Source organism: Apus apus, chromosome 4 (genome assembly GCF_020740795.1).
Source record: "Apus apus isolate bApuApu2 chromosome 4, bApuApu2.pri.cur, whole genome shotgun sequence".
NCBI lineage: Eukaryota > Metazoa > Chordata > Aves > Apodiformes > Apodidae > Apus > Apus apus.
Window position 1 is genome coordinate 64464723 of NC_067285.1, and position 27688 is coordinate 64492410.

Here is a 27688-nt window from a genome sequence, read left to right on the forward strand (position 1 = left end):
CTGGGTTGAGCACTGGCTTTCTCTTGGGCTCAGATTTTTAGGGAGTGAACAACTAGCAGCAAGTTAAAGGGGCCTCAGCTTACACCTCCCGTGCTTTATGTGTCACTGTGGTGAGGGAAACCTTGTGCTGTGGCAAAATATGCTGTTGAGTTGGCTCTTGGAGCTGGGGCTGGGAAGCTCCAGGCCTTCCAGAGCTGCTCCTCCAGCAGTGACACACTTCACAGAGAGATGCTGCTGTGTGGAAAAGGCTCCTCTGTTCTATGACTGCTTTCGGGATGTCATCCCTGAGGCAGCGCTGTCGCGGGGAGGTGCTGACCGAGCCTGCTGGATGCCGGTGAGACCTATATATGCTGAGGGCGCTTGTCCTCAGGAGCTGCGGCGCTCCTTGGGAGCGGCACCTGCGTGCTTTCCTCCCAGCAGCGCCGTTCTCGGCAGGGTGTAACAGATGTCGCTAATTACAGGGAGTAGTTACAAGGTGCCAACCAGTACCTTGGAGCACAGTTCATGCACTGCCCGTGACAACGCACGGGCTCCAGCAAGGCGGCGGCAGGCCTGGCCGGTGCGGCTCTCCCGTGGCCGCAGTGCAGGGCCAGCGCACAGCCGCCAGGGCAGCCGGTTCCCTCGGGCTGCTGCCAGGCGGCGGGGCGGTGCGGGGCGGTGCGGGGGCGCTCCGGTGCGGCGGCAGCGCCCCCCCCGTGCGGCACCAGCCCAGCCGGGCCCCGCGCCGGAGCCGCGGCCGGAGGGGCGGGCGGGGCTGCGCATGCGCGGCGGCGCCCGGAAGCAGCGGCGGGCCGGGCCGGGCCGGGCGGGCTGCCGGGCCGAGCGCCGCGCTGGGGCTGCGGTAGCGGCGGGATGAGCCGTGCGGAGTGAGGGGAGCCCTCTCCCGCCCTCTCGCTCGCTCCGGCCCTCTCTCTGCCCCTCCGCCCCGCCCGGCTCCGCTCTGGCTTCAGGCCCCTTCTCTCTGCGCTGCGGCGGGCGGAGGCGGCGGAAGGAGAAGCCCATGGAGGGGAACCGGGACGAGGCCGAGAAGTGCATCGGGATCGCGCGGGAGGCGCTGGAGGCCGGCAACCGCGACCGCGCCCTCCGCTTCCTTGGCAAGGCCCAGAAGCTCTACCCGACCGAGACCGCCCGAGGTGAAGCCCGGCCCCCTCCCCGCCGGCCCCGGGCCGCCCCTCCTCCCCTCTCCCTGCCCGCGGGGCCTGGGGCGGCTGCGGAGCGGGCGGCCCCTCGCCCCGGGGCCGTTGGCCCGCGCGGAGCAGCCCGTGCTGGGGTCCCCGGGGCGTGCGGGGCTCGGCCGGGCAAACAGGCCGAAGGGCTGGTTGGAAAGCCCGGGGAGAGAGAGGGCTGCGGGCAGGTGGATTGCCAGCGCTTGCCTCTGGCGTCAGGCGGCGGGGATGCCTCCCGCCTCGCCTCGCCACGGGGATTCGCTCTGGTCCAGCCCCGCTTCTCGCCTGCCGTGCCCCTTCCCTTCAGCCGTGCAGACCAGGCTTAGGCCCGGTTAACTGCAGGACACCTCAGGCCCTAGGACAAGGCAGGCTGTGTTGTCTTCTCTTCTGCCACTGTGAACTAGTCCTTGCTGACATCTTCCAATAAGAGCTGCTGCTCCAGACTGGGCAGTGTCTTCATCCTCTAACTTACTTGTGGTTTGGGGGTTCTGGATTTTGTTTCCCCTTTAGTACCGTAGCTACATAGGAATTGCACACGAGTTTAACTTTCCTGGAGAAAATGGGTTGTCTCCCCTTATGACTGAATTCCCTCTTCAGGCATCTATGTGGTAAAATTTGAAAAATAATTAGCATCTTCCTAGAAAGTGGTGTTTAGAAACTATTTTTAAAAGGAGCAGTGGTAAGGTTTCAGTGTATGCAAAGCTGTTACCTGTCTTGGAGTCTTTCTGTCGTACAGTGTCAGAAGTTTGCTCAAAATACCTTTGAATGCAGCAGTTGCTTGTTGCCTTTCTCTGGTTCATGCTTATGTTGTCTATGCCATGAAGGGAACAGAAAAGACATCAGTGCTTTGTACTGACTTACGCCCTCAGCAATTGCCATTTTTGGAACACAGCCTTGGGGTGAAATCCCGACTGGAAGTGTTCTGTACTGTATTTTGTAGTCAAGCCTTTAAGTCAGATGGGAAGATTCAGTGAACTTGCTTCTGTCCTCTCAGCTGCTGACTACTTTTTATATGCAAACAAGTGAAGGTCTCATCAGTGCTGTTCTTTTTTTAGGATATAGTTTTTGGGGTAGGTGGTGGTTTTTTCCTGCAAGACAGAATGGACATTGTTGGTGAATCAGCTGTAACAAGGTAATTATTGCATTGGATCAAGAATGTGGCACTGTTGATAATCTTGCCACATTAGTTAACCTCTCTGAAATAAAAACAAACGGAATTTTGCTGTATTCCCCAAAATTTCTGTGGCTTAAGAAGATGACGTGCATGAAAATCTTCCAGCTTTTTGGAAGCTGTGTTGGTCAAAAGGCAGAGAGTTTCAATTCAACTTCTTCCACCAAAAAGGATGAATAACTTTGTGTCACATAGCTTATTAACATCTTATACCTTCAAGATAAGAATTACAGTAGATCTCAGGGAAAAAAAAAAAAGCTGTTTCCATCTGATTTACACTTTTGAGTGTTGTTTCTTTTTTTTTTCTTCTAAGTAGGACTTCTACATAACCACCATTGTAAAGTATTCAGTGCAAGAAATAGATGGCTAATTAGGCTATTGTCTGTAGGACACTTGTTTTATTCACTGTGGAAATTAGCAAAGTATGTCACAAATGAGGTACAGATCTAGTAAAAAGAAGATGGTCTTCTGGTGCTGGTAGTGAACTGTAGTCTGGGGATTGTGTACTGAAACTAAATGCTTCGCAGAATTTCTCTGTGATGTAAAATAAGTCACTTGGCTTCCATTAGTGATGGCTAATTGTTTGTGCTTCATTTTTCAGGTGTTCAGCTTGAAACAAGGGCCTGATTTGTGGAACTGGTGGGCAGTTAAAGCTCCATCTGAAGCTAATGACAATGGCAGATGCCCTAATACCACTGAAAAAATCAGGCCCTAGGCCTGATTTGAACTAGGTACTTAGAAAATAGGGGTCTCTGTAAACTTGTAATATTTCTGTGCTTCAGGTTTCTAGCTGTGGAGGTTGGTAATTCTTTTTAACTCATCCCATTTCCTCCCGAAACAACACCAACACATTGATTTTTATTTATTTTTTTAATAAGTTTGAGACACTTAAGTAGCCCTCTTGAAAGTGCAGTGAGCTGCAAGGGCACAGAATGTCCTGTTTTCAGGACAGGAACTGAAAGGTGTGCAGTAAATTAGAACTGGAAGTTTACACTGAAGAGAACAAACAAAATTACTGCTTCACTATCTCATGGTCATATTTTGGATAAATTAAGCAGGGGTCCACTTAGAAAAAACCCACAGTAATTCCTTAGATAATTAAAAATGTGTCATAGCACATACCCAAGAGAAGGAAATAGTTAAGGTTTTGTGAGCTCCTCTTATTTCTAACACCAGTTCTTATTTTAAAGTCATAATGAGTTGGGCTTTTATGGTGATAGGACAATGTGGTGCAGCCCTCATTCTCCCTGTGCTCACTTATTTTCTCTTTGGGGTACGTATTAGAAGGTAGATTGCAGCCATTTTGTCACTGGAGTCATGGATGCTTTGTGGGTTGTATCTTTAGTATCACTTTGGGAACAATTGCCCACCATTTCACAAATGATGTTCCATCAGTGGAAAAAGCAGTGGGAACTGTAGTGCTGAATCTTTTACTGATGGGAGCTTCCTCCTCCCAGTGTTATAGCGGAGAAGGTTTTAACTATTGTCTCTAAAACAATGCTATGTGTGGTTTGGTTTTGGTGGCATTTACATTCAAAGTGCATTCAGCACTAGTTCAGTCATCATTGAAGTTTAGTTTTGCTCAACAAAGCTTCTGCCTGAAATTTGCTGATTGCAGCAGTGCTATTTTAAGGCTTTACTGTTGAGAGGTCTAAGATCAGTGTTTATTTAGTGATACTTAGCTAATGACTTCATAGTACCAGTGTTCATGTTGACGTCATTGCTAGAAAATTGTTTTCCAATTCAGCTGTTCAAAATATTGTTTGATAAAGTTTTTTGCTAATGATGCAACTTGCAACTGAATGGAAACTAATTGCTGTCTGGAAAAGATTTGTAAGAGAGTATTTAAAACTAACAAAGAACAAGATGTCCTTTTGAAACTTAGGTGCAATTCTTTTTGGAGTTGAAGGCAGAAAATTACATTGGGGACAGCTTTATTTTTCAGTGCTTAAGATTTTCTAGTGCCATTTGTGGTGCTGTCTGTAAAAACAAACTTTTCAGGAATATGTGAGCTTAGCTTTTTAGGGTGTTGTGTTGGTCTGAATTCTGCATTCAACAGTTCTTCCATTAGTGAAAGTGGGGGTCATGTTCAATGCATAATGGAATCCAGTGCAGTGCAAGGATCTTTCATTCAGCAGCAGGTAACAGTACACACAGGACAGCTTTCAGACACATTTGGAGATAAGATTCATTGACTTACTTGCTTAACAAAGTCTTTGGTTCCTTGTGTGTCCTGTTTTAAAATAGCTATTATGCACAGTGAAAGTTTTCTTTAATACACTGCTGTTACTGCAGTTCCAACAGCTGGTTTTACCATCAGCAGTTCATGGAAGAGTCAAAGTAGTTTCCAAATATCTGAACTGTATCTTTCATTTGAAGAAAACAGTGGCCCCAGACCCTTTGTATGGTTTTCTTTTTCAATGTGGAACAATAACGTTTGTATGTGCTGTGTCCTACTATCTTAAGAAGTTAACACAGATTTTATTATTTGTTGGTTTTTTAATTGCAAGTGTCCTGCACTGCTTTCTCAGCAGTTCAGCTCCTTTATGGGAATGGGAGACCTGAGAAGGTGATTAGGAAGTGGTAATGTTAAAAGCATAGTGCAGTCTAACCTTAAAAACAAATATCAGCTAAGCTTGTTCTGAAGAAAGACACTGGGCAGTAAAAATGGAAACTTGTCTATATCTGTATTTGTGCTATTATTGCTGCTAATGATTTTGCACAAGCATTAGTGCAGAGATGGGGAATTTCTAGAACAGAACCAATATAAAGGCAGAATTTGCAAAACTAGAATAAGCAGTATTTCTAGAAGAAAAGTCACATGTTCAACAGAATCCCACATGATACCATTATTAAATATCTAATGTCACAGAACATAAAAATAATAATTTTGTTTTCTGTTATCACTTGTCTGGAGCACATTTAAACTGAAAATGCTTCATTCTGAGGGCACTGTCTGTTCAAATCTCTGTTCTTGATTAGTTCTTAGCCTACAGATGCAGTCACCTTGTTGGAGTTCTTCATTTACCTTGGAACTTAAAATGCTGTAACAAATGATATTAGAATAAACTGTTGCAAATATCTGGGTATATACTTCAGCTATAACCCATAATGCAACTATAGTTCTCTCATTTTCAATAACTTAATATCATTTGTAGTGAAAACATCCACTTGGTATACAACTGAGTATCTAAATGTTAGCCTTTATTTCTGCCGTATAAAGCCTGATCTGATTAATTGATGAATGTTGCTGAGACAGGCAGAAACACAGGACCAGCACTGAAGTCAGCTGACTTGTTCAGGCCGATTGTAGCTGTTCATCTGCAGTACTTCAGATTGCTGTGGCCAGTGGGTAGTAAGTTAAATAATAAATAAAAAGAAATACTGGAGGGTTTTAAGACATGCATCTTAGGGAAGTGGTTACTCCTTTAAACAAAGCTCCACTTTGTTTTCTTTCCCATGTTTCTCTGAGATACAAGCTATGATGTGTTAGATCCCAGTTTGCTGCTGCTTTAAGAGACACCATGCTAGTCAGAGGAGAAATTTTTTATTTGATTTAGGAGCAAATCCTTTAGGTTGCTTCTCATTAGCTTCTAGAAGACAATGTTGTTTTAACAGTAAAGCTGTAACATGCTTTCACAATTAATGGGATGTTTTTCTTTGGAAATTTTTATTAGGGCATTTTTTAATGCAGATAGTAACTCAGTTTTATGAAACAAATTTGGCCTGTGTCGTTTGCCATCTTGCTCTGAAGGGAACTTTTTTCAGGAAAGACAGACTGTTTAATTAACTAGTCCATATTGTGCTCCATGTACAATCCCTTAAGTTAGAATGGTGCTGTTTCTGGCTCATTGGTAAGACAGATACCCCCAAAATACAGGCTTATATCTATTTAAAAAAAAAAAAAAAACAAAAACAAAAACTTAGTGTCTGATTAAAACTGCTACAATTGAGATCTGTTGGAATGTGGAAGGAAAGACTTCAAGATCTAGCAAAAGCATGCTGGTTTTCAAAATCCAAATCTCAAGAGTTGGGTGTAGGTGACTGCTTCTGACTTACTTGTGGCATTTAACAGTAGTTTGAATTTCAGCTGGAGCATCAGTTTGTTGTCACCAGTGACTTGGGTTACAAATAGCTATGTACCATAACAACTGAAATGTGCTGGAGGTGGGCTTAGTGTCTATGTGGAATAATTTGTAGATTTTTTTGGTGTTAGGTTAGTTACTCTTTTCTATTTACAGTTGCTTATTCTGATGTTTTCACCCCAAAGAATGGGTTCAGTACCTCTAAAAGCTATCTAGAAATGAAAGACCTTGACAAATTCTCTCCATTATTAAGTTACCTTGGCAGAGGTGGAGGGGAGTCCAGCCACTAATTTTGAAACATTTTTCCATACTTTTGCCACAAAAAGGAGTTGCTAGACCGACTTCAGAAACATTTGTGGCACAAAGTGGTGATCAATAAGGAAGGAGGGTGTAGCAACTAGTCTTTTACTATGTGGTGCTCCCATTTAAGATACTTGAGAGCCCCTGTTTAATGGATAATGCCTATAATGATACTATGATATACTGTTGTTTTATAGTTTTGTTGGAAGCTATTATGAAGAATGGAAGTACTGCTGGGGGAGGCGCTTACTGCCGAAAACCAGCCAGTAGCAATGATCAAAGTAAGCCCAGTAGCACGAAGGAGAGCAATGCATCTGCTGCAGGTGAAAGTGGAAAAGGCTACACCAAAGACCAAATGGAAGGAGTATTCAGGTATGGCCTTGCCTAAATACATCATCACTGCTTTTCATTCTGTGTATTATCTACTTATGCTTTCAGCTCTAGCATCTAAAGAAGCAACAGAAAATTCAAGGTTAGCTGAGAGGGTTTACTTGTACTGAACTGTGACTGAAAGGAAGAGGAGAGTTTTGTTGTGTTTAAACACGGTATGTGACGTTGTTACTTTCTGCAAGAAAGATGATACTCGTCTTTATATAAAGTATCCTTGATGGTCTAAAAGAAAATACTCAGAATAGTTATGAAGTAGATTATGTGTTAAATGGAAGAAGTGATGATAATTCTGTAGTATAACTTGAAGGACAGTGTTTCTATTCTTAAATATTTTTATTCATGATATCTAAGTTTACATTACATGCTCACTCCTGAAGTTGATTTTCAAGCTGATCTTGCTGTATAGGCTGGTTTTAGTCTACTAAACTACTTCATTCTGTAAGTACAAGTATCTGAGAAGCACTGAAGCACATAGTCTTAAGTTGTGTTATAAATTCTGTCTGGACTTTCTGTGGCAAGATAGTATTCAGATGGGGCAACATCCAGAAAGGAAGATGTGTGAAAAGAAACAAAGATAAATCTAAAAAGTCCTTTTGAGACAAGTAACTCTTTAAGTGATGTTTTCATTACACAGTTTGTGGCTGGAGGGGTAAGACAGAAAAATATAGGTTTTTATGTGCCCTGAATTCTGCTAAAGAAATATGGATGCAGCCACTCTAAAACTGCACACCTCAAAAAGCAGCTGTATTTTTACGTAAGCCTAGACCAGATATTTTCAAGGGAGGTCAAAGAAGGGAAATGGAGAGGTCAGTGTCTCCTAGATTGTGTAGATTGGATGAACTGTTGTGCAGAATGGAAATTTGTGTGTGAATGTTTGTGCAAATGTCGGATGCTGTTGATAGTATCTTGGGATCTTTTCTTGAAATTCAGTAATCTGTTAGTTGTGCTAACAGTGAAGAAAAAACTTTTCTTAATATAGCAGTTCTGCATTCAACCAGGTTGACAGCAGCATCTCTGGCATGGTTGTTCTCCTCATGTTGCTATTTAATAGAGCTTTTCATTTATCATCCTTTCTGCTTAATTAATGATGTTGGCCTTCATGATACATCTAAAGTAAAATCTGAATAAACATGTACATTTTTGGCCATCTTGAAATATTAGCTGTTAAAATAAATGCAAAATGTGTGGTCACATGTGTGAGACAAAATATCCAGAAATAAGTCCTCTGTAAAATGAGGCTTAGATGAAATGAAGACATGTAACACATTTTCAAAAAGCTGCTACAGGGGAAGCTGTATTACTGCCAGTATTCACTCACCCGTGACATGCCATTCTGAGCTGCAGTCTGCTTTGACATCAGGCTCCCTCAATTTGTTTGTTTATTTGTTTTACCAGAAAGTAATGTTGACTACTTTTTCTTGACCAAATGATGATGTAGAGCCAACTTTTCTCCATGGTATGCTTTTGTGGTATTGATTATTGCTACCTTGAAGGGATTCATTAGATACCTGATAAAATTAATCCAGTTTGTTGTGATCAGAACCAAAATTAGGGATACTCATGGAGTTTGCACATTGAGGATAATCTTGATGCAACACTGCTTCTTAGTACCTAGTTCAACAATCTGCTTTGTGAATATAAAATCTGGATTTTTTGAAAAGTACTCAGATTTTTGCAAATAAACTATTTTAATAGTTTGCAGTAGAATCTGTATTTGTTTGTATTTTACATACTACTTAGAAAATCAGCTGTTGATATCTTGACCTTAGCTGAGTGATAGTCCCATCCTTTAGTATAGTAGTTTATAAACCTTTGGAGAGAGCTTGGGTTTTTATTTAGATGTGCAGTAATTAACAGAGCAAGTCCACAGTTCTTGTTAGAAGTTTTGAAAAGTTTGTCAGTTGTGACATCTGCATGCCACTTAGAAAATTTGTGGTTAAGCATTAGAAAATGCGTGACTTGCCAAGGAGAATAGGATTAAATACAAACAGTAGGCTAAAACTTAATGGAAAAGCATAATACATCCAGTGATGATAGCTGAGGGAAAGTTCATGTTTAAACCACAGTGAGAATGAGCTTTCTAGCTGGAAACATGACAGGCTGCATATGTTACTGCTTCAGTCAGGCCTCAGACTTTTCCAATTAAGTGAAGCATGCCCCTCTGGGGAGGGTGTTCTTCAGAGAGTAGAGCTTGTCACCACCATCTGCTTCTGCCTTACCACAGTGAAATGTTTTTTGGACATTTGAATTGGTTAAAGAAATGCTGTGAGAAAGAGGTGGATTTAAATAGTATTTCATGCCTGATTTTTATTTTCCCTACAAGGAAGAAATTTCTAAACAGCAAGGTAGCAAAATCTTCAATTTTTAATGAGTTCTGAATCTTACAATGACTTTTTCTCTGTCAAACTAAGCTGTTTTGTATGCTTATGATTTGAAAGGTGGTCATTACCCTCAAGTATTCTTCCCTCTAGCAGTTTTTTGTTCTGTATTAGTAATTTAATATAGACTGAGAGAACGCATTACTAATTAAACTACACATGTCATTTCCAACCCTTTTTTATAAGCTCTAGTGAGCACTCAGACCTGGAGACTGACACTGAGCTCTCTGACTTGGATCACTGATTGGTGTTCCTGGAGTTATTAAGCTATCTGGAGTTTGCTTGTGACAATAGATTTAAGAAGCATAGTGAAGACATACTTGGAGCAGTGTAACTAATTTAACTGCATTAATTTTCCTCAGGATTACTCTAGTAATGTGGGTAGATAAGGGTACAAATAAGCACAACTGTTGTTTTTATTTTTTCCACATACACAGGGGACACTAATCACTAGTGAGCTACCATAACACTTCTGTAGAGCATTACATGAGCTTGCAAACAAGTTGCTCGACAGGGAGAAGCAAGAAGATGCAATATATTTCCACTGATTGCACAGGTGCTGGGTGATGCTCTGTTCCTTGTGGGAACGGTGCTCATTATCTCAGTGTGACACTTAAGCTTGAGGTATCCAAAAGCATTTCGTTACTTTTGAATGGAAATGCTTTGAAAATACGTATGTAGTACATGCATTTTTTTATTAATGGTGCTTATCTTGTCACTGAGGGCTGGATCAAGTTGCCTTAACACTTCAGGTGACCTGCATATCGGAGATACTGACAGGAGACTAGCAGAAATAATTGGCCCCACAGCAGACGTGTCTTTTTAGAGCAAGTAGGGTAGGCTCCAGGCAGTTGAAGGCTGTGTAATGTCAGCTTAAGGTAAGTGCATGAGAATCATGTGCGCAACAAAAAGTGAAAATTTGCTTTTGGATTCTCCAGTCTTTGCTCTGAAGCAATTCCTTCGCATTTTCACGTACATTATTGGCATTTCTTGCTGAGATAAATGAAACATTTGTGTAAGAAACCTTTTTTTTTCCCTAGTTCACTTGAAACAACTGAAGAAGTGGTGCTGATCAGGATTACAGCTATCAGAGTTCTTAATTATTTTCAAACAAATTCTGTTCATCGTATCTGCCTGCTCATACCAAGTGTGCAGACCCTTTGGGAAGGCTTTGTGGACTAGCATAAAATTAAAAAAAAAGATAGGATCATTTTCCTGCTGTGAATTAATTTTTCCCATTTCATTTTGTGCTGTGAAGTGTGTATTATTTGTTGCCTACTACATGATTTTTTTAAAAAAAAAAGTCTTAAAATTCATATGGCACTTCATGTGTCTTTTTTAGTAAATAAGCCATAGCATATATTCTGTAGTGCCTTTTTGACATTTGAAAGATAGCTGCCATTACTAATTTATGCTGAAGTTGAATTGCTGTCTTGTGAAAACTGTAGTGGAATACTGTTTTCCTATGCTCTAAGTGCCTGCCTCTTGGAAAAAAAAGCATGAGAGTGAAATTTTGTATTCGGATCTTTGAGCTAGAACCAAAACAAACGAATAGAGTTCTAGAGGAACCTTGCAAGGTAAGATTAAATGTCATCTAATAGTGCTTGAGAATAATCTGTAACTCAGTTTGAATTTACAGAGTGAACAACAACAAAAAATGCCTCTACACGTTTCATAGATCAAACTAGGACTGTAAGTTGTGTGACTGAATTTTTCTAGGCCTTCTGCCGAGAGTTCTGCACATTCAGCAAAAAGAGATATATTGTTACTTTTTTAACAGGAGGTCAAGAAGATAATTAACTGAAAGTGAAATAATAAGAGCAATCAACATGTGCTAAAATGGAAGGGAAAAAAAACCCCACAGAGCAAAGAAATCAGGGCATGCCTTTAATTAGGCTGCCGGAACTATTGTGAATTGTTGAAATATCCAGTTGAATGATTGAGAAAGTCAAGGTGGAAATCACAGTCACAGAGGATACGGTAGGCTTTGTCAGAAATCTCCTGCCTTTATATTTTTAATAGCTAAAATAAAAGCTTATACAAAATCTGGAGAAGAATGTGCTGATGTAAACACAGTCTTGAATATTTCATGCCATAGACACAGAAGAAACAAACTGACCGGTCAGGACCCTGAAGTGTTGTAGAAAATACCAGTAAAACAGATCTGAAACTTCGGTGCTTGAGATCCTCAACAACACTGTGACCCTCTCTTCACAATCTGGAGCACTTTTTGCAGACCACGCTTATGTCATCCAAACTGACTGGCACATTCCCAGTTGATCTGCAAGATGCCATTTGCATCAGGCCCTCTGGCATAATTGTAAACTTGACCTATGTAGAAATTGTTCTGTGTTTTCCTGTGTATTTCTGTTCAGCTCTGGGATCAGAAGTCAGTGTAGCTTCCTACTCAGTTCTTTGTTGCTAACATTCACGTTGCTGCTCGCTGTGCTGCTCAGTTCAGATTACCATTGGGAAAAATTATTGTGGCTCCCATCACAAGCTTCTGGAGATTGCAGTTGAAGTATTTGTCCTTTGGGCCATCCCTGTGCATACAGACAGAGGCTTTGGAAGGCCATTTGAAATACCTAGTCATACGTAAAACTTCATTATTGTGGATCACTGCAGGTATTTGATACAGAAATGCAAGCATCTCTGATAAGTTTTGTTAACCTGATGAAAGCTGCCAATGCTCAACTAATCTGAATTGTAGATTTGAAAAGTGAAACAGGAAGCACAGCAGTAGGATCACATCATTTTCTGGTCACAGGAGAACCAGTGGAGGTAGCCCCACAGTTTCTGGAGGTGAGAGCAGGCATTTCAGGACCTGAAGGGTTTTCTCTGCCTTCAGCCATGAGAGCATGGAGAGGAGCCTGGAGTCAGGCAGAATTGCCTGTTGCTGCAGTTTTAAGCTGGCTGACCACTTCTACTACAGGTGGCTTGTCAACTGTGAGCTGGGATCAGTGGAGCATTGCAAGTCATGATGAGATACATCTGTCAACAGATTGTGGTTGAATGTAGGCCATTGCTTGCCCTTATGCTGCTTGAGAAATCTATTCTCTAAAAGTCAGATATTATTACAGGAACATCCAGCAATGTGCCGTCCTAAAACAACCACAAAATCTGTTAACCAGGACAGTGCCAAGGTACTGGCAGGGGACTAACAATTTGGTGAAGAGAGAAATTAGCTAAGCAACAGAAATAATTCAATAGTCATTCAAATACAGAAGTGATCCAACCAGGAATGGAAAGCACAAGAAAAGAAATTCACAAAAAAAACCCACAACAAACCAAACACCCAGACAAATTCACAGTGAAAGCTCCAAACTTCATATACGGCAAAATAAACAACAAAAAATTTCAATTCAATACAAAAGGGGCACTCCATGACCAAGTGGTATATAAATTGCAATTTTCAATTCAATTTACAGAAACATCTGTGTGGAGTTTACATATGCAAGAAAATTAGTGCTAGGGACTGTAATGCCTTAAGAGCAGTAAAACCAACCATACAACAATTTGAAATGCAGCTTTCAGAAATTTAGTTGTTCATGCTGAGCGTGCTGCTGGACAGGGGTTTCAGATGCAGTTAAAAGCCACAGGTAATATTAGGGATCTGGCTTTTTCAAAACTGCTGTTCATTTTACTCTCACTTTTTCTCAGTCTCTGTTGGCCGATGTTGTGTGGCCTGCAATAGGAGACAAGCGGGAAAGGGACAGTTCCTTCTATCCACCTGCCCTCCTGAGGAGAGTTCAGTGCTCCAGGTGAGCGATTCTGGCAGAGTGAGGATGGTCAGACATCAGTCTCCTAGAGACAAGGGGTGAGGAATATGTCCAAAAAGGCCTGCTTTCGCCGAGAGGCAAAGATCAGGTTAGCCGTGGCTTCCAACAGCTAGAGAGAAATTTCTCATCAGGACAGTGGTAGTTTGGAGGAAGAGGACTTAGGTCTTGGAGAATCTCTGTGCAAAGTCCATTATCCACATCTCTAAGGTGGAGGAGGGATGTGGTGTGTATTCCAACAGTCTTTGGGAAGCCTAATGATTGCACAGCACATGTGTGACCTGAGGGTCTGCTGGGTTGCCCTGGTGATCCTGTGGAGTTTGTCCTACTATAACTGACTAAGTTCAATTTGTGATGCATTAAATTTTTACTTAGCAGGAGTGTGCCACAAACACTGATCATTTTGTTTAATTGGAAAGCAGTTTTTAATCATCTTTGCTTGTTCCATCATCCCCAGTGCAAAGCTGCTGCAGTAAAAAGTTTTGGTGCAAAACTCATATGGACTTTGCTGAGGGGGGAAAAAGCCAAGCTGTTACCCTGTAATGATTGCCTTGAATTGTGCTCAGTAAGGGACCTCTTGGCAGAAGTCACTAATTCCCTCCCTGCGGGCAACTTTGCGTTAACTAGACACTGTGTACTTACAATCCAGATGCTTTTTGCCTTGAAGTGGTAAAACAATCATATAAAACTGTTGTATACTGGCAGGATGTAGCAAGGGCTTCATAGCATAGTTCCAGGCTTAGCTATGGGTTTTGGCCCCTGTGCGTTTGTACAAACATTTAATGTATTTTAGCTTTAAAACTTGATCTGCCTAATGTAAAGACTGCAAAATTGCCATATGTATGTGTATATTCCACATGATTCACCACAAAGTCACATGCAGCAGTGCACATCAGGCTATCCAGCAGAGCTCTTGCAGCTTATGTTTGCTGCTGAGGTTTGTAAGAGCCAGTACTGACTTGGTTGAGATCTGAAGGCTGAACAGTGACCAGGAGTTATGTATCTCAGCATTGATCCTGTGCAGTAGAAAGGAGGGCAGCGTAAATGATCTGAAGGATTGGTTACAGGTCTGTTGCAGGCAGTGTTACTGTGAACGTGCCCATCCTAACAAGAACATGCAAGGAACAATAAAAGTCAGAGGTGGCTGTCACAAACTCATAAAGGCTTCTTTGTTTAGCCTAGGGGAGCAGGTCAGGGTATGAGGGTGATTTGGTAGAAGATGTGCTTATAATCATAGCTTCGTACAAAATCAGGAATGTTGGAATAGAGATGCTTGTGCATTTGTAGATATTTTTTTGTTGTTGTTTAACAAAGCAATCACTAGCTAAGACTTGTTAAAAAGAAAGTAGGAGTGTGTTATGGCTTGGCTGAACACTTGTTTCTTGATAAATAACAGTAGCTCATTTGTGGAGGTTCAGGATAGCTGTTGCATGGAGGGGGTGATTACATTCCTCCCTTTAGAGGGCAAGTGCTGCATGACCCACAAGGCAGGTTTCTCCCTGCATTTTCTGATCAAGAAGTAGCTTTGGCTTGATGCTTTGGCTCTAAGGAGCTTGTGGTGTTGGAAGCTGGTGGGTTGTGTGCTGACTAGAATGTTTTCTGATTGATACCCACCATTCCTGCTGGGGGACTTTCACTGGTTGTGAATTGCAAAAAAACTGTGGGGTGAGTTTTGGAGGATTAAAAGAACCGGTTGGCATTTCTTGGGTTGTGGTTTTTTATTCCATTTTTCTCCTTCCTGCATCCTAGAGTTGTGAAATAAAAGCATATTGCATCTGCAAAGAAGTGAACTTTTTATTTGTTGGGTTTTTTCATGTTTATTACTTCAGTGAGAAATGACCATACACTGTTGGGGGAAGAAGTTGTTGAGGATGCTCAGCACTTAAAAATACTTTAACAAATGCTCAACACTGCTGTTTTAAGGCTAATAAAACAATAACTTTGCTAAGAGTTGATGGCTGTCTACCTAATTTTATATCAACCAAAGTTCTGAAGAGTCTGGTCCACAAACAGATAATTCAGATGCTGAAATACTGAAGAGAAGAACTTGCATTGGATGCTGAGATAGCAATTTATTGAAATAAAAGCTAAATTTGATACTGTTACACTTTTAAATAAAGCTGTCTGGTCTTGATACAGTTCATAAATAATCCAGGTCTTCAGGCTAAGGATGAAGGGATCTGAACACTACCAGAATTTTTTCTTACTGTACAAATTCACAAACAAAAGTTTCCAGTATTTGGAGTATAATTTAATGTATTTTCTCTCTGTACTTTCTTAATGATGGATTCACTGTGTTCTTTTTAGTTACCTCTATCAGCTTCCTAATTTGAGCTGATTAGATGTTACTTAAATATAATGAGCTATATTTATTTCACAAGGTGTTTGTGTTGGCAGCTGCCTGCATACATTAAATTCAGTGCTCTTGAGAGCATTACACTGAGACTTTATAACAGCCCATGTTCTTTGAACACAGGAAAAGGGATCCCTCAAATGAAACTTGATTTGATCAATGTGTGAACTATGAAGGACCACCCATGCCAGCGTGGTTGTACTTCTGATGCTAGCATTCCCCTAATACAGGGTACCCACTCTTCCTTCATGAAAATGCCAAAGACTTGCTTACTCCCAGGTTTTTCACTTGGCTGCCCTGGGTATAGACTTTGTAACACTAAACCCATATTTACATAGAAATTTGTGCATTTAAGAGAATGTGGACACAGTTACAGCCACGTGAAGAGAATAAAATGAAGCTTTTAAAATGTTTATGGATTTAATTTCTGTTTCTTGCTCAGGCCAGCTCTTTTCTTTTGGTATGCACCAAATGTCAGCGTGCTTCATTTCTGCAATACAAGTTTGTGATTCAGCCTTATTTCTCTAAGTTTCTAAATTCTTACCCAAGTAAGTTGGTTTGATTTTAAGAGGAATTCATTGGTTTGGTCAGTTCTTCCTGCCCACATAAAGTTAATTTCCTCTTTGTCCCCTGTAGCTGCTCTTTCTTCTGAGTATTGCAAAGCATACCAAATCGTTACATCATTTCCACATTTTGCTTTTCCTGTCTGGGTGAGACTGCCTACCAGAAGACTATTTCCAAGTTTTCACAGTTTTAAAAAATGCTACATTGAACATGTGAGATTAACTCAATCTGTAACTGCTGGAGCTGTTACTGCTTCTTAGAATGTATATAAATGCAGAAAGTTTGTTGAGATCCAGGTGCATGCTCAGCAGCAGAGGTATTCTCATGTGACTAATTTCCCTGAAAAGTGAATGCTTGAATGGTGTTATGACTTGACTGTTGTTTGGAGAAAGGGAGGTATTGTTTGTTTTGATTTTTATCATGCATACCAAAGTGCACTTGCTCTTGAGAGTCAAAACAGGCCTTTGCTAGCTCTGCAAACTAAGTATGGAATCTTCATTTAATGCATATTAACAGCAGTATTCACACAGTGGGGATGAGGAAATGTAATTGCAAGCTGAAACCTTTTCTTACAACTGTAGTAGTTCTATGTACAAGAAGTAAAATAAATGTATGTAGTAAGCAGTTTTGAGTACAATAGTTTATTGTGCTCAATACTGAGTTTATTATGAAAAGAATGTTTGGTTTTTTTTCTAGAGTGAATTTTTCTAATATTTTGTATTAAAAGCAAGATATGTAATTTATTGCATCAGTGCAATGTATTACCTTTGCAGCTGTGTTCTGATATACTACTTTTCCGTTGTAGTGTTTTGGTGGTTGTTTTTTGTTTGTTTGTTTGTTTTTACAACATTTTACTTTATTTTCTTTTGCAGTATAAAGAAATGTAAAAATTATTATGAAGTCCTTGGGGTATCAAAGGATGCAGGAGAAGAAGACCTGAAGAAGGCTTATAGAAAACTTGCTTTGAAATTCCACCCAGACAAAAACCATGCACCCGGAGCAACAGAGGCTTTTAAAAGTAAAATACCATATTTACTTAACATTTATTTTAGGAGTAAACTCTGGCAGATTACAATAAATTAGTCTACATTTATCACTTGTCTTTTTACAAAATTTTCGGTGTGGTGTCTTGTACCTAATATTAAACTGACATTTTTATCCAAGAAAATATTTGACCTTTCTTTATACCTAGAAGTATAGATAAATAATGTGAACTGTTGCAGTAGGGTTCAGTTGCAGAGGTTTGACTGGAATTTTCAGGTACAGGGAGCAAATACTTGGTCTGTGAAACTCAAGTGCACCTTTTTGCTATTGTTGACTTAACGTAGTCAAGTGAATCTATCTTGATTCTTCACTGTACTTGAGCTTAAAAAAAACAAGTAATACTTGATAGCAAAATGCAATTTTTAGCAAATCATGTGCCCCATGCTAAGCTACCTTTTCCTTAGAATTCCTCATATGTTTGTAGTTTTACTACTTTTTCCTCAGAACAACACTTGTGATCAAACATGGTCTTATTAATAGTTGCCTTTGCCCATTTCTTAGGTAAGAATTTACAATCTGACTTGACCTGATTTAAGACTGCCAAGCTTAGCCCTGCAAAGGGAAAATTGTTTAGGAAATGCTTTTTAAAGAAAACTGTACCTTCATCTGAGACACAGATTAAGAAAAATGTGAATCTGTAAGAAATGATCAACCATAAATAAATCTGATTGTGGTACATCTTATTTATTTGTCCTCTGTCAGGTTTACATGCAGACATTGGAAAAAATTAATTGGATAAAACTCATAAACTGGGGGGGGGGGGAAGTCCTGAGGAAGACTCTGATACAGACTTTAAGGGATAATTATAATAATATTTTAACAATTTCAAATGAAAAGTTAGAACATAGCAGGAAAGTTGTTTGCTAATGATTATTTTAATACAACTATGAGATGGCTTTCTCTAGAAAAGATGTTGTTGTTATAAAATTGTCTTTAGCCCTGTAAATAAATATTTTTCTTCTTAATAACATTTAAAAATAATATTTTAAAATGTAAGTAAACATTTTATTCTTTTATTTAACACTAGCACCTTGTTCAAGTTTGATTTCACTTACAAACTTAATTTCACTTTATGGTTCTTAACGAAATGAGTAAATGAACAGAAAATTTTGTAGGGGAATCTTACTGACTAAAAATTATTTCATTAAATCTGGCATTTTTCTTGCATTGAAATTATTGTAATATTTTTGTATGGCTGAGGAAATTTATTATGTAGTTTGCCTTTAAAGGTGTCTGATGAGTTTCTAACATCCAGCTGAGAAGAGGAGTTTGGTAATAGCTGTTATTTCATAATAATGATTTAATATAAGGAAAGGTCAATTAGAAAACAGATTTTAGTTTGGTGTTAGGCTACATACTTAGGTGTTAAGCTACCTAGTGCTACTCTTCTGTTGTGTTAAGCAGGCTTCCTGAGATTGTTTCAGATTGACAAATTTGTGCAAACTTTTAATCTCTTGAAATCTTTTTTACCAACTTCATAAAAAATGTTTCCTTTGGAACTTCTGAGCAGGTTTTTTATGTGCTTATTGAAAGAAAATTGTATTTTAATCAAACGTTGTGAATTAGCATCAAATAATCAAGAGCAAATAACAAATAGTCAAAAAAGATTGCTGACCATACTAAGACAGTATGGTATCTTCACTTGATCTGCAATCACCTGATTTTTGTCTCCCCAGATTCTTAATTGTTGGGAAAATCTAAATATTTACTACCAAATTTATCCTTGTCTGTGTAACAGAGGAATCTTGTCACACTATTTGGCCTTAGTAGCATATATCACGTGCTCAGTGCAAGTTGCCAGGCTCCATTTCTTTGGGTTTTCTTCTCCACTTGAAGGAATGGCTAATGATTAGTTCTAAGGGTATCTTTAAATGCATGTAGCTAAGACTCCTTACCTCTTTTTTTTAGATTGGATAATGTTGAAAACATTAATTACAGAAAGCCATAATCTTATTTGCCTGTGTTAAGGTTATAGTGGTGCACCTTTCACAAACTTTTGATGACTGATGGCTCTTTTCAACACAAAAACGTAATCCCTGTGCCTTGTGTTGGTCAGCTGTAAAGAAGTCTTTTGTTGGAGAGGCCTGGAGGAGAGAAAAGAATGGAAAGCAGAAAGGGTTTAATGAAGACATGACAAAGTGAAGTTTGTTTATCAAGTGCCAACAGAAATTTTCCTTCAGTCTGCAAGACCTGTATGCCTGCACAGAGCAACCAGGGTCAAAGTTTGTAAAGTCAGCAGACCTGGTGGTCTTTTCACAGTGATTCTTTCCATGCCCACCTAACTCAGTATTTTTCCTTTCTACTGCCAAAAGTGAAGTAGTTCATTCGTGATAATGGAGTGTGAACAGGGACAAGCATCCAGGCTACACACCCGAAACATTGAGGTCATATTGACAACTTTGGGAACACACATGTTCTTGTCATGCATACATGTTGTACTCCTCATGTTACATCATGCAAGACTTTGTGTTATTAATGTAATCCATAAAATATCTTAAGAAGTATATAAAAAAATACATTCAAGCTCTTGCAGACAAGGAAGTTGTTAGATTCAAATAAGTGACCACTTACTAAATGAAACCAAAGAAAACCTACTGAGTTTATGATGTTTTTAAGCTAGGCTGCAAACTGAACTTTGCAATTACCCCACTTCAAAGCTTTCTTTGTCATGCTTGATGCTTTTTTGTAATTGCAGTGAGAAAACATTTCCACAGGTGTAGGTGTTCCCTTAGAAAAAGGATCAAAGCTCTGCTGCCTTCTGCCAACAAGATAAAAGGCCTTTCAATAGCTTTAGTGGGAAACTTTGTGGAAGCTATGCTAAAGTAGAGATATTTCTGGACCTTGTTGTGCTATAGTTATTTGTAACATACAGTAGAGGACATAATTCGCTGCTTGTTCCTGACTTTGGAATTGAAATTTTCTTGCTGGAATAGCTCTTTTCTTTTGTTTATGATAGTTGTCTTTTATTCCTTGCTTCAGAAATCGGAAATGCATATGCTGTGCTGAGTAACCCAGAGAAACGAAAGCAGTATGACCTTACAGGCAGTGAAGAGCAAACATGCACTCACCCTAGCAACGGTAGATTCAACTTCCACAGAGGCTGTGAGGCAGATATTACTCCAGAGGATCTATTCAACATGTTTTTTGGAGGGGCCTTTCCAACAGGTATTTGTATATATCAGTATATTCATCAGGATGGTGCTACTGCCCAGAATGGCATGAGGGTTTGTGACACTGTAAAGCAGTACAGTTGTTTCAGCCTGCCTCAGACTCCAACTCTTTGATCTGCATCACAGCTTATTTTTCCCTTAAGAGTGGCTGAATCCCAAAAATGTGAGGTCAGTTCTTTAGGATTCCTGTGATGATTCTGCAGGACATGAAATTACAAATCACTTAAATCTCACAGTATTTATTGGAAACAACTTTGAAATAGTAAAATATTTAAAAGTTGAGTTATTTTATGTCATTGTGGGGTAATGTTAAAATGCTTTCTGTTGTTTCTTCTGTATTGATTTCTAAATAGTTGGGTTTTTACATTATTTACGTGTGGATATTTCTTTCCTTAGGTAGTGTACATTCATTCTCTAATGGTCGTGCTGGCTACAGTCATCCTAATCAGCACCGTCAGAGTGGACATGAAAGAGAGGAAGAAAGGGGTGATGTATGTTTAAACTCCATTAACTTTAAACTGTGGATTGTGAAATGTGTTGAAAGTCACTTTCAGTGGTGTGACTATACAGGAGCTCTGTACTGTAGAGGAGCATTTGTACTTGCCAGTTATATATTTTAAAATTTTGGCAGGTGGTAGTCATTCAAACTGGTAAATAGATATGCAAATTTGAGAAGGTAATAGCCTGGTTTTGTAGATCTGTTGTTGTATGTCACTGTCTTACTAGTGACTGGTAGTATTAGCCTAAATACATTACTAATTCTGGACACTAATCCTTGTCTATTTTTAAAAATTTATTTGGGCTGAGGCAAGAATTGTACTTGAGGCTCTGTATTAATTTATATTAATTATATGTAGTCCTGTATAATTGCTATATGGAAGAGGCTAAATCATGGTGTACAATGTAACAGAACCAAGCTATTAGTTTGGTAATTGATTGTGGCTACACACTAACCTGTGAACTCTTGTGGCTTGAGCACTCTATGAATACTGTGTATGCACTGGGAAGTTATGGTAAGGCCACAGTGCTTGCAGGCTTGGAGTTAAGAGTTCTCCTAGCAGCTTTTGATGCTTGAAGCATGCTTAGCATTAATCTTGTCAAATTTACAGCTGATGCTGTTTTATGAAATACCTGAATCTGTTTTGTTCCTTAGGGAGGTTTCTCTATGTTCATTCAGCTGATGCCTATTATTGTGTTGATCCTTGTCTCCTTGTTGAGCCAGTTGATGGTATCTAACCCTCCTTATGCCTTATACCCAAGAACGTAAGTAATGCTGAATTACATTAGCTTTAAACAGAGAGGATGGTGTTGTAATCACCCTTCCCACGTAGAAGCATTTTAGAGAGCCTTCTGCTAGTTTGTCCTTGATTTTTCCACAGTGAGGAAGGGAAGGGAAGGCATAGACAAAGCAGAGCAAGACTTGAAGGTTAGGTACTAAGAACATGCTGTGAGAATGTAATGGAGAAAAGAGGTCAGTGTGTAGGTTTGGGCTGGGATAGTTAACTTTCTTCATAGTAGCTAGTCTGGGGCTGTGTTTTGGTTTTGTGCTGAGAAGAGTGTTGATAATGCAGAGATGTTTTTGCTTACACAGTCACGGCCTTTTCTGCTTCTCACCCCACCCTACCAGGGAGTCGGCTAGGGTTGCACAAGAAGTTGGGTGGAGACACAGCTGAGCCAGCTGACCAAAGGGATATTCTATACCATATGATGTCATGCTCAGCATGTAAACCTGGGAGAAGGATGAAGGGGGGTGGGTGGGAGAAATTTAGAGTGATGGCATTTGTCTTCCCAAGTATCTGTTATGTGTGATGGAGCCCTACTTTCCTGGAGATGCCTGCCTGCCCATGGGAAGCAGTGAATAAATTCCTTATTTCCTTGGCTTGTGCACACAGATTTTGCTTTACCTATTGAACTGTCTTTATCTCAACCCATGAGTTTTCTCACTTTTACCCTTCTGATTCTCTCCCATCCTACAGGGAGGGGAGGGAGCGAGCTGCTGGGTGGTGCTTAGTTGCCAGCTGGGGTTAAACCAGGACAGTCCACAATTCCTGGAGTTTAGAAGGTCTGTTGCAAGGCAGTGGGTCCATGCAGCATAGCATGTTGCAAACGTGTTTGCACCTCCAAAGTATTTAATTGAATCCTGAAACCTACTAAGGCACATTATTATTTTAGGGGTCATCTGTGCTTGTAGCAAGTGAAGTACATTAAAGCAACTTTCTCATCCTTACTTAAGTTTTGAACTAGATGAGGGCTGGAGAAAATTGTCTGTTCTTTGCTTCATTCTAGGTGGTGGTAAAATCGTTTGTTTCATTGCAAAGTGAAACATGCCTGTTTTGTACAGTAAGATAAATACATCTTTTATCCTTGAGAGAAATAAGTAATCAAGGATGCAGCTAGTAGACTTAGCCCACTTGCCACAACTGTTTTAAAGGTCCTTCATTCTTTGCAGAGCTCTCTGCCCCACAACAGAAAGTTTCATTTTCTCCTCTCGTATTTTTCAGAGTTCTTTATTTCCAGAGCATGATGTTTTTACCTTCTGCAGCAAAGCTGTTATGATGCTTACAAACACTTCTCTGCCAAAATTTTGCACAGTCTTTGATTTTTAGTCCACAGAATGCCAGCAAAAAAATGGATTTGTCAGAGCTGGCAGAAAACACTGAAGATGCCTGTACTGGGTTGCTACAGGATAGTGAGCTGGTTTTCAATTACAAAAGCTTATATTTGTTAACAAAGTATGAAACAAGTGGCTTGCTAAAGTGGGTTTTTTTTCCCAAGATCAAGGGTTTAAGCAGCTGAATTTTAATATTCAGGTAAGTGTACTGATTTTATTATCTGGCAAATTATACAACCATTCACTTCACTACTTGTCTTGAGAATGCTGATTCAGTGATGCACTGTTCTTCTGTAATAGCTATATTTTTAAAAGTGTATTTGTGGTGTAAAACAAAATCAAATAAATATCTAATCTCTATCTCCTTGTTCCTTACTTTTTTTTTTTTTTCTTTTTTGCAGAAGTACAGGGCAGACCATAAAAATGCAGACAGAAAATTTAGGTGTTGTTTATTATGTCAACAAGGACTTCAAAAATGAATACAAAGGAGCGTCATTACAGAAAGTGGAAAAGAGTGTGGAAGAGGATTATGTAACCAACATTCGTAATAACTGTTGGAAGGAGAGGCAACAAAGTAAGTTTGGTAATATGTCTAATTTCATGAAAGCATGCATTACTATAAAAAAAAAAAATTGCCTCAGGCAAGAATGAAGGGCTTGTATTATTAACGTGTCTGAATGAGAAAATAAGTGTTAAGGTTCCCTGCTGTTTCTCACTTCTAAAATTGTCCCCAGTGTCACTTAATTTCTGTGTTCTACTCAGTGACCTAACCACCATCTGCAAATCATCAGCAATTTTAACCCTGCTACTCTACTATCTGTGACCATTTCTCAGAAAATTAAAGATGACAATGAATTGATAATGAGAAAGAAATTCCTCTCAGTTAAGGATTAAAGCTAAGAATTCTCATTTCTTCCACATTATTTTATCATGGCAATACCTCATTTCCCTAGGTCCTTTTCTATAAATACATAAATGAATAAATAAATGTAACTGAAGCTTATGTAGGTGTTTCCAGAGAAGGAAAAAAATAATCTGACTTGGAGCACAGTACATATAGAACCTGCTTTTTCCATGCAACCAAGGACACGCAGCATGTCCTGTAAAACATCAGAAGCTGTAAATCAGTGCTTAATCTTTTGCCAGTGCTGATTAATTTTTCTCCCTGACTTGGTACCTTGGCCATATCAGACCTTAAAAATGTGGGTTTTTTAGTTCAGTCTGATTTTCCAAACTAATACTATACAAGGAGCTATTTTCTTTCAGAAGCCTAAAACTAAGTGTTAAAGCGTAACAATACTGAATAGCATTGGCCATCTCTAATCACCTTCAATTTTAACCTGCTATTCTATTATCTGTGACAATTGTGTGAGCCTTTCGTGCTGTGTGAGAGCAAGGCTGCTACTATGACATCAGTGTTGGAAACAGGTGGTTTCAACTTTTCAGATGGCAAACTTCAGTAAAAGCTTACTGTGAAACTGTGTGTTTCTGCACAACTTTACACTCTGCACTTGAGTGATGCCAGGTCTTTGCGCTGAAATGGCCCCTTAGCTTCTCCCAGTTGTACAAGACAGCCCAGCATCATGGCTTGTCAGACACCCAAACAGGACTGCACGCTTTCCTCACACTTGGCCTGCATATGTACAGCTACAAACTGCACTGCCTTTGCATCCCTGGCCTGATGCTTCCTGAGGCATGAGCCTCCTTCCTTGTGAGTGCACGTTGCTTGTGCACAAGTACATCTTCACAGTTTTACAAATTGCCCACAGAAAAGAACTGGGCAGAAAACTGTGTTGATAAGTCACATGTATGCAAGAGAAACACCAGTACTTTGGGGGAAAGCTTTCAAATTATTGCCCAGAGTACCAGATTTTCTTAGAATTTTTTTCCCAGATTTTTCAAATAGAGGAAAGCTTTAGAGAACTTTTGAATTTAATTCATAAGCAAATATAAAAACCCTTGTATTTTTCCAGCTAGGTTGTCCTTTGGTCATCTTGAAATGTCTGAATATGTTCAGTCTTAATTGAATGAGTATCTAATTTTTCATCTACCAGTAATTGCTAGAAGAATGATTGGTAATCTTATAATAAAGTAGTTTACAAAAATCATCATGGTTATTAACAAAAATTGAAAAGAAGCTATAATTGAGCACAATAAAAAGAGGACATGTTATTTATACATTTTTTCAGTGGAGTGTAGGTCTGGAAGGATAGTTTGCTTGTATTGACTTAGTAATTATTCAGATTTACTGGCTTGTTATATTTGTGTCTCTTGTAATATACTTACTGTCTAAATAGCTTTGAAAAGGCTGAGTTGATACACACTTTCCACCAGGGGAGGGAAAGAAGAAAGAGTACCTTTCTCATTTTTCAGCATTTTTTCTTGACACATTTACTGTTTACTTTTTTAAGCATAAACAGGGTCCTGGACAATGCAGAGGCCCATGATTCCATATTTACTGGGGAAAATGTGATGACTAGAGAAATACCTGATGCTAGTATAATGAAGAAAAATAACTTGAATGTGACTGTTGTGTTGTTTGCTATGTGCAATTTATCAGGTTGTGAAAACTTACCCAAAATTATTTTGAGAAAGCAGCTCCTTGTAGATTTTCTCTAGAGAAATAGCTCATTCTGTGGTTTTAAGGATTCCAAATACCTGTTGTGTATTAGATCTCCTTGACGGTTAAAATCTTTTCAGTGTTGATTGACATTTCAGAATGCCTTGCTAATGCATTTTGAGTTGATGAGCTGAAAAAGATTTTATATAATTAAAATGCTCTGTAATGTTAAGCTATTGAATACAAGTATAATACAGAGAGCTCTTTTATTAATACCTTTGAACACTGGCAGTCTGAAGCAGCATCAGTTGAAGTAATGGGCTTGATATTCAGATGGATTTTTGGGCAGAGACAAGATGCTTGAGCTGTCAGTAATATGCAAGGTCACACAGTGTGGCCTATGTTTGTATTGTTTAATGAGGTGTGACAGAAGTAGTGGTGGGTTTCTTGGTTTGGTTGAGGTTTTTTTTGTGGTGAGTTTTGTTGGGTTTTTTTACATCAGGTACTGCTGTATGAAATATGAGGGTGCCGGAAGGCTGTTAGCACTTTTGCTGCTCAAAAAGATGAAATGCTTGTGAATATCCATCAAAGGGAATCTGTAGCAGTGCTGTTGAGGTGGTGTCTGTGGGTAGTTAGAATAGACAGGAGAAAGAGTGAGAATTAAACCTGAGGTGTTTTGGATGGCTTTGAGCAGGCATGTATCATGTGCAAGGTATTCAGTTTTTAATCTGGAAAACCTCTTCTCTTTTTCCCTTCTAGAAACAGATTTACTTTATGCAGCAAAGGTATATCGAGATGACCGTCTCCGAAAGAAAGCAGAGTCCATGTCCATGGACAACTGCAAAGAACTGGAGCGGCTGACCAGCCTCTACCGAGGAGGCTGAACTGCAGTTACACACGTACATCTTTACTTATGCTGTTATCTCTCCTGTAAATTGAGAAGAGATTTAGTTTCACCATGAATGCTGGAAAAGAAGGGTTGGATGTAAAACTCTACTGTGTAGCTGTTTCCAGAAACCTTATGCTGAAATATCATTTAATGGCTTCTTTACCTCCTGTGAAATATGGTAACTTTAATTGTCTAGATTTTACTTCAAAGCTTCTGTGAATTCTTTCAGCAGAGAGAATAGCTCAGAAAGGATGCTATACTTGTAGAGACTTAGTCATAGTGGTTCTCCTCTTAACATATTTGCCATGTAAATATCTGTGGAAAGAACACTTTGTGTATATACGAGTTAAATGACTTTCTATTTAAAAATCTCAGAAATTTAGTTCCATACAACATTTTGTCTCACTGATGGAATAAATAGTATGATTACATCACTCCTATTCAGATGTCAAGTGTGTGGAGTTGAAACAAGAATTTTTAATATTTTATCTCTAACTATGTAAAATCTTCTAGGTTTACCAGCTTAGAGGAGCTTGGTATTTTTAAATATGGCATATATTCCTAAATATTGGTTGGGGTATATTGATCTGGTATGGAGTAGCAGTTAGCTGTTGGTAGTTTTTTAGTGTTTCTAAGCAATGCTGAGAAAACTAAGAACTACACTAATCTCTTTTTGAAGTAAATATTTGCAAATGCTGTACAGACCATTATAAGCATTGCTTTTAGTACTTGCAACAGCTTACAGCAGCTCTACCATTTGGTATTCCAGTAGTAGTAAGTCCATACATATGGTTAACATGCATTCATCACTTCCTTAATTTTCACTGGAAAGGTAGAGGAAAACATGCATTAGTGAAACTGTAAAGCTAAAAAAAGAAAAAAAAAAAAAAAGACAAACTTTTTTTTTTTTTTTTCTGGGAGGCTTCTATTTTCTTACTACTTTTTATTTCAAGCTTAGGTCCCAACACTGATTCCTCAATGGGCACCACAAGTGGAACAGGGAAATATTGCTAAGGACAAGCTATGTGCCTTTCAACTCTTTTGCCAACTCTTCAGATGCTTTGCTAGTTTGCAGTATGCTCCTATGGTCAGAGCCATATCCTTTGTCCCAGGGCAGAAGAGGTAGGGGCACACATTGCTCTGGACTGCAATGTTGCTGTCCAGCAACGATAACTTTGTAGAAATGAGCAAACATACTGTTGGGGTCCTACATACCATGTCTTGTAACTCC

The 27688-nt window shown here is 39.5% G+C and overlaps 1 protein-coding gene across 2 annotated transcripts; it reads left to right on the forward strand.

Annotated features, from left to right (window-relative positions):
* The first annotated feature begins 773 nt into the window (after positions 1-773).
* On the forward strand, positions 774-26897 carry DNAJB14 (DnaJ heat shock protein family (Hsp40) member B14). 2 transcript variants are annotated; one of them, XM_051617073.1, is made up of 9 exons: positions 1044-1133; positions 2939-3068; positions 6920-7094; positions 17056-17201; positions 20207-20392; positions 20794-20888; positions 21551-21660; positions 23410-23582; positions 26328-26897. In XM_051617073.1, exons 3-9 carry the CDS (start codon positions 6937-6939, stop codon positions 26450-26452), a joined length of 993 nt encoding a protein of 330 aa, XP_051473033.1. In that variant the 5' UTR covers positions 1044-1133; positions 2939-3068; positions 6920-6936; the 3' UTR covers positions 26453-26897. The 2 variants fall into 2 exon arrangements, with proteins under 2 accessions (XP_051473032.1, XP_051473033.1); XM_051617072.1 differs by lacking the exon at positions 2939-3068 and having other exon boundaries at positions 774-1133.
* Positions 26898-27688: the final 791 nt, after the last annotated feature.

Bases quoted from the DNA above. Each gene is read 5' to 3' on its own strand.
- DNAJB14 (XM_051617072.1), top strand. From the start codon at position 1,001: ATGGAGGGGAACCGGGACGAGGCCGAGAAGTGCATCGGGATCGCGCGG. The intron at 20,393-20,793 runs GTATTTGTATAT...TTCTTTCCTTAG, and splicing joins TGGAGGGGCCTTTCCAACAG to GTAGTGTACATTCATTCTCT. The intron at 20,889-21,550 runs GTATGTTTAAAC...TTTGTTCCTTAG, and splicing joins GAGAGGAAGAAAGGGGTGAT to GGAGGTTTCTCTATGTTCAT.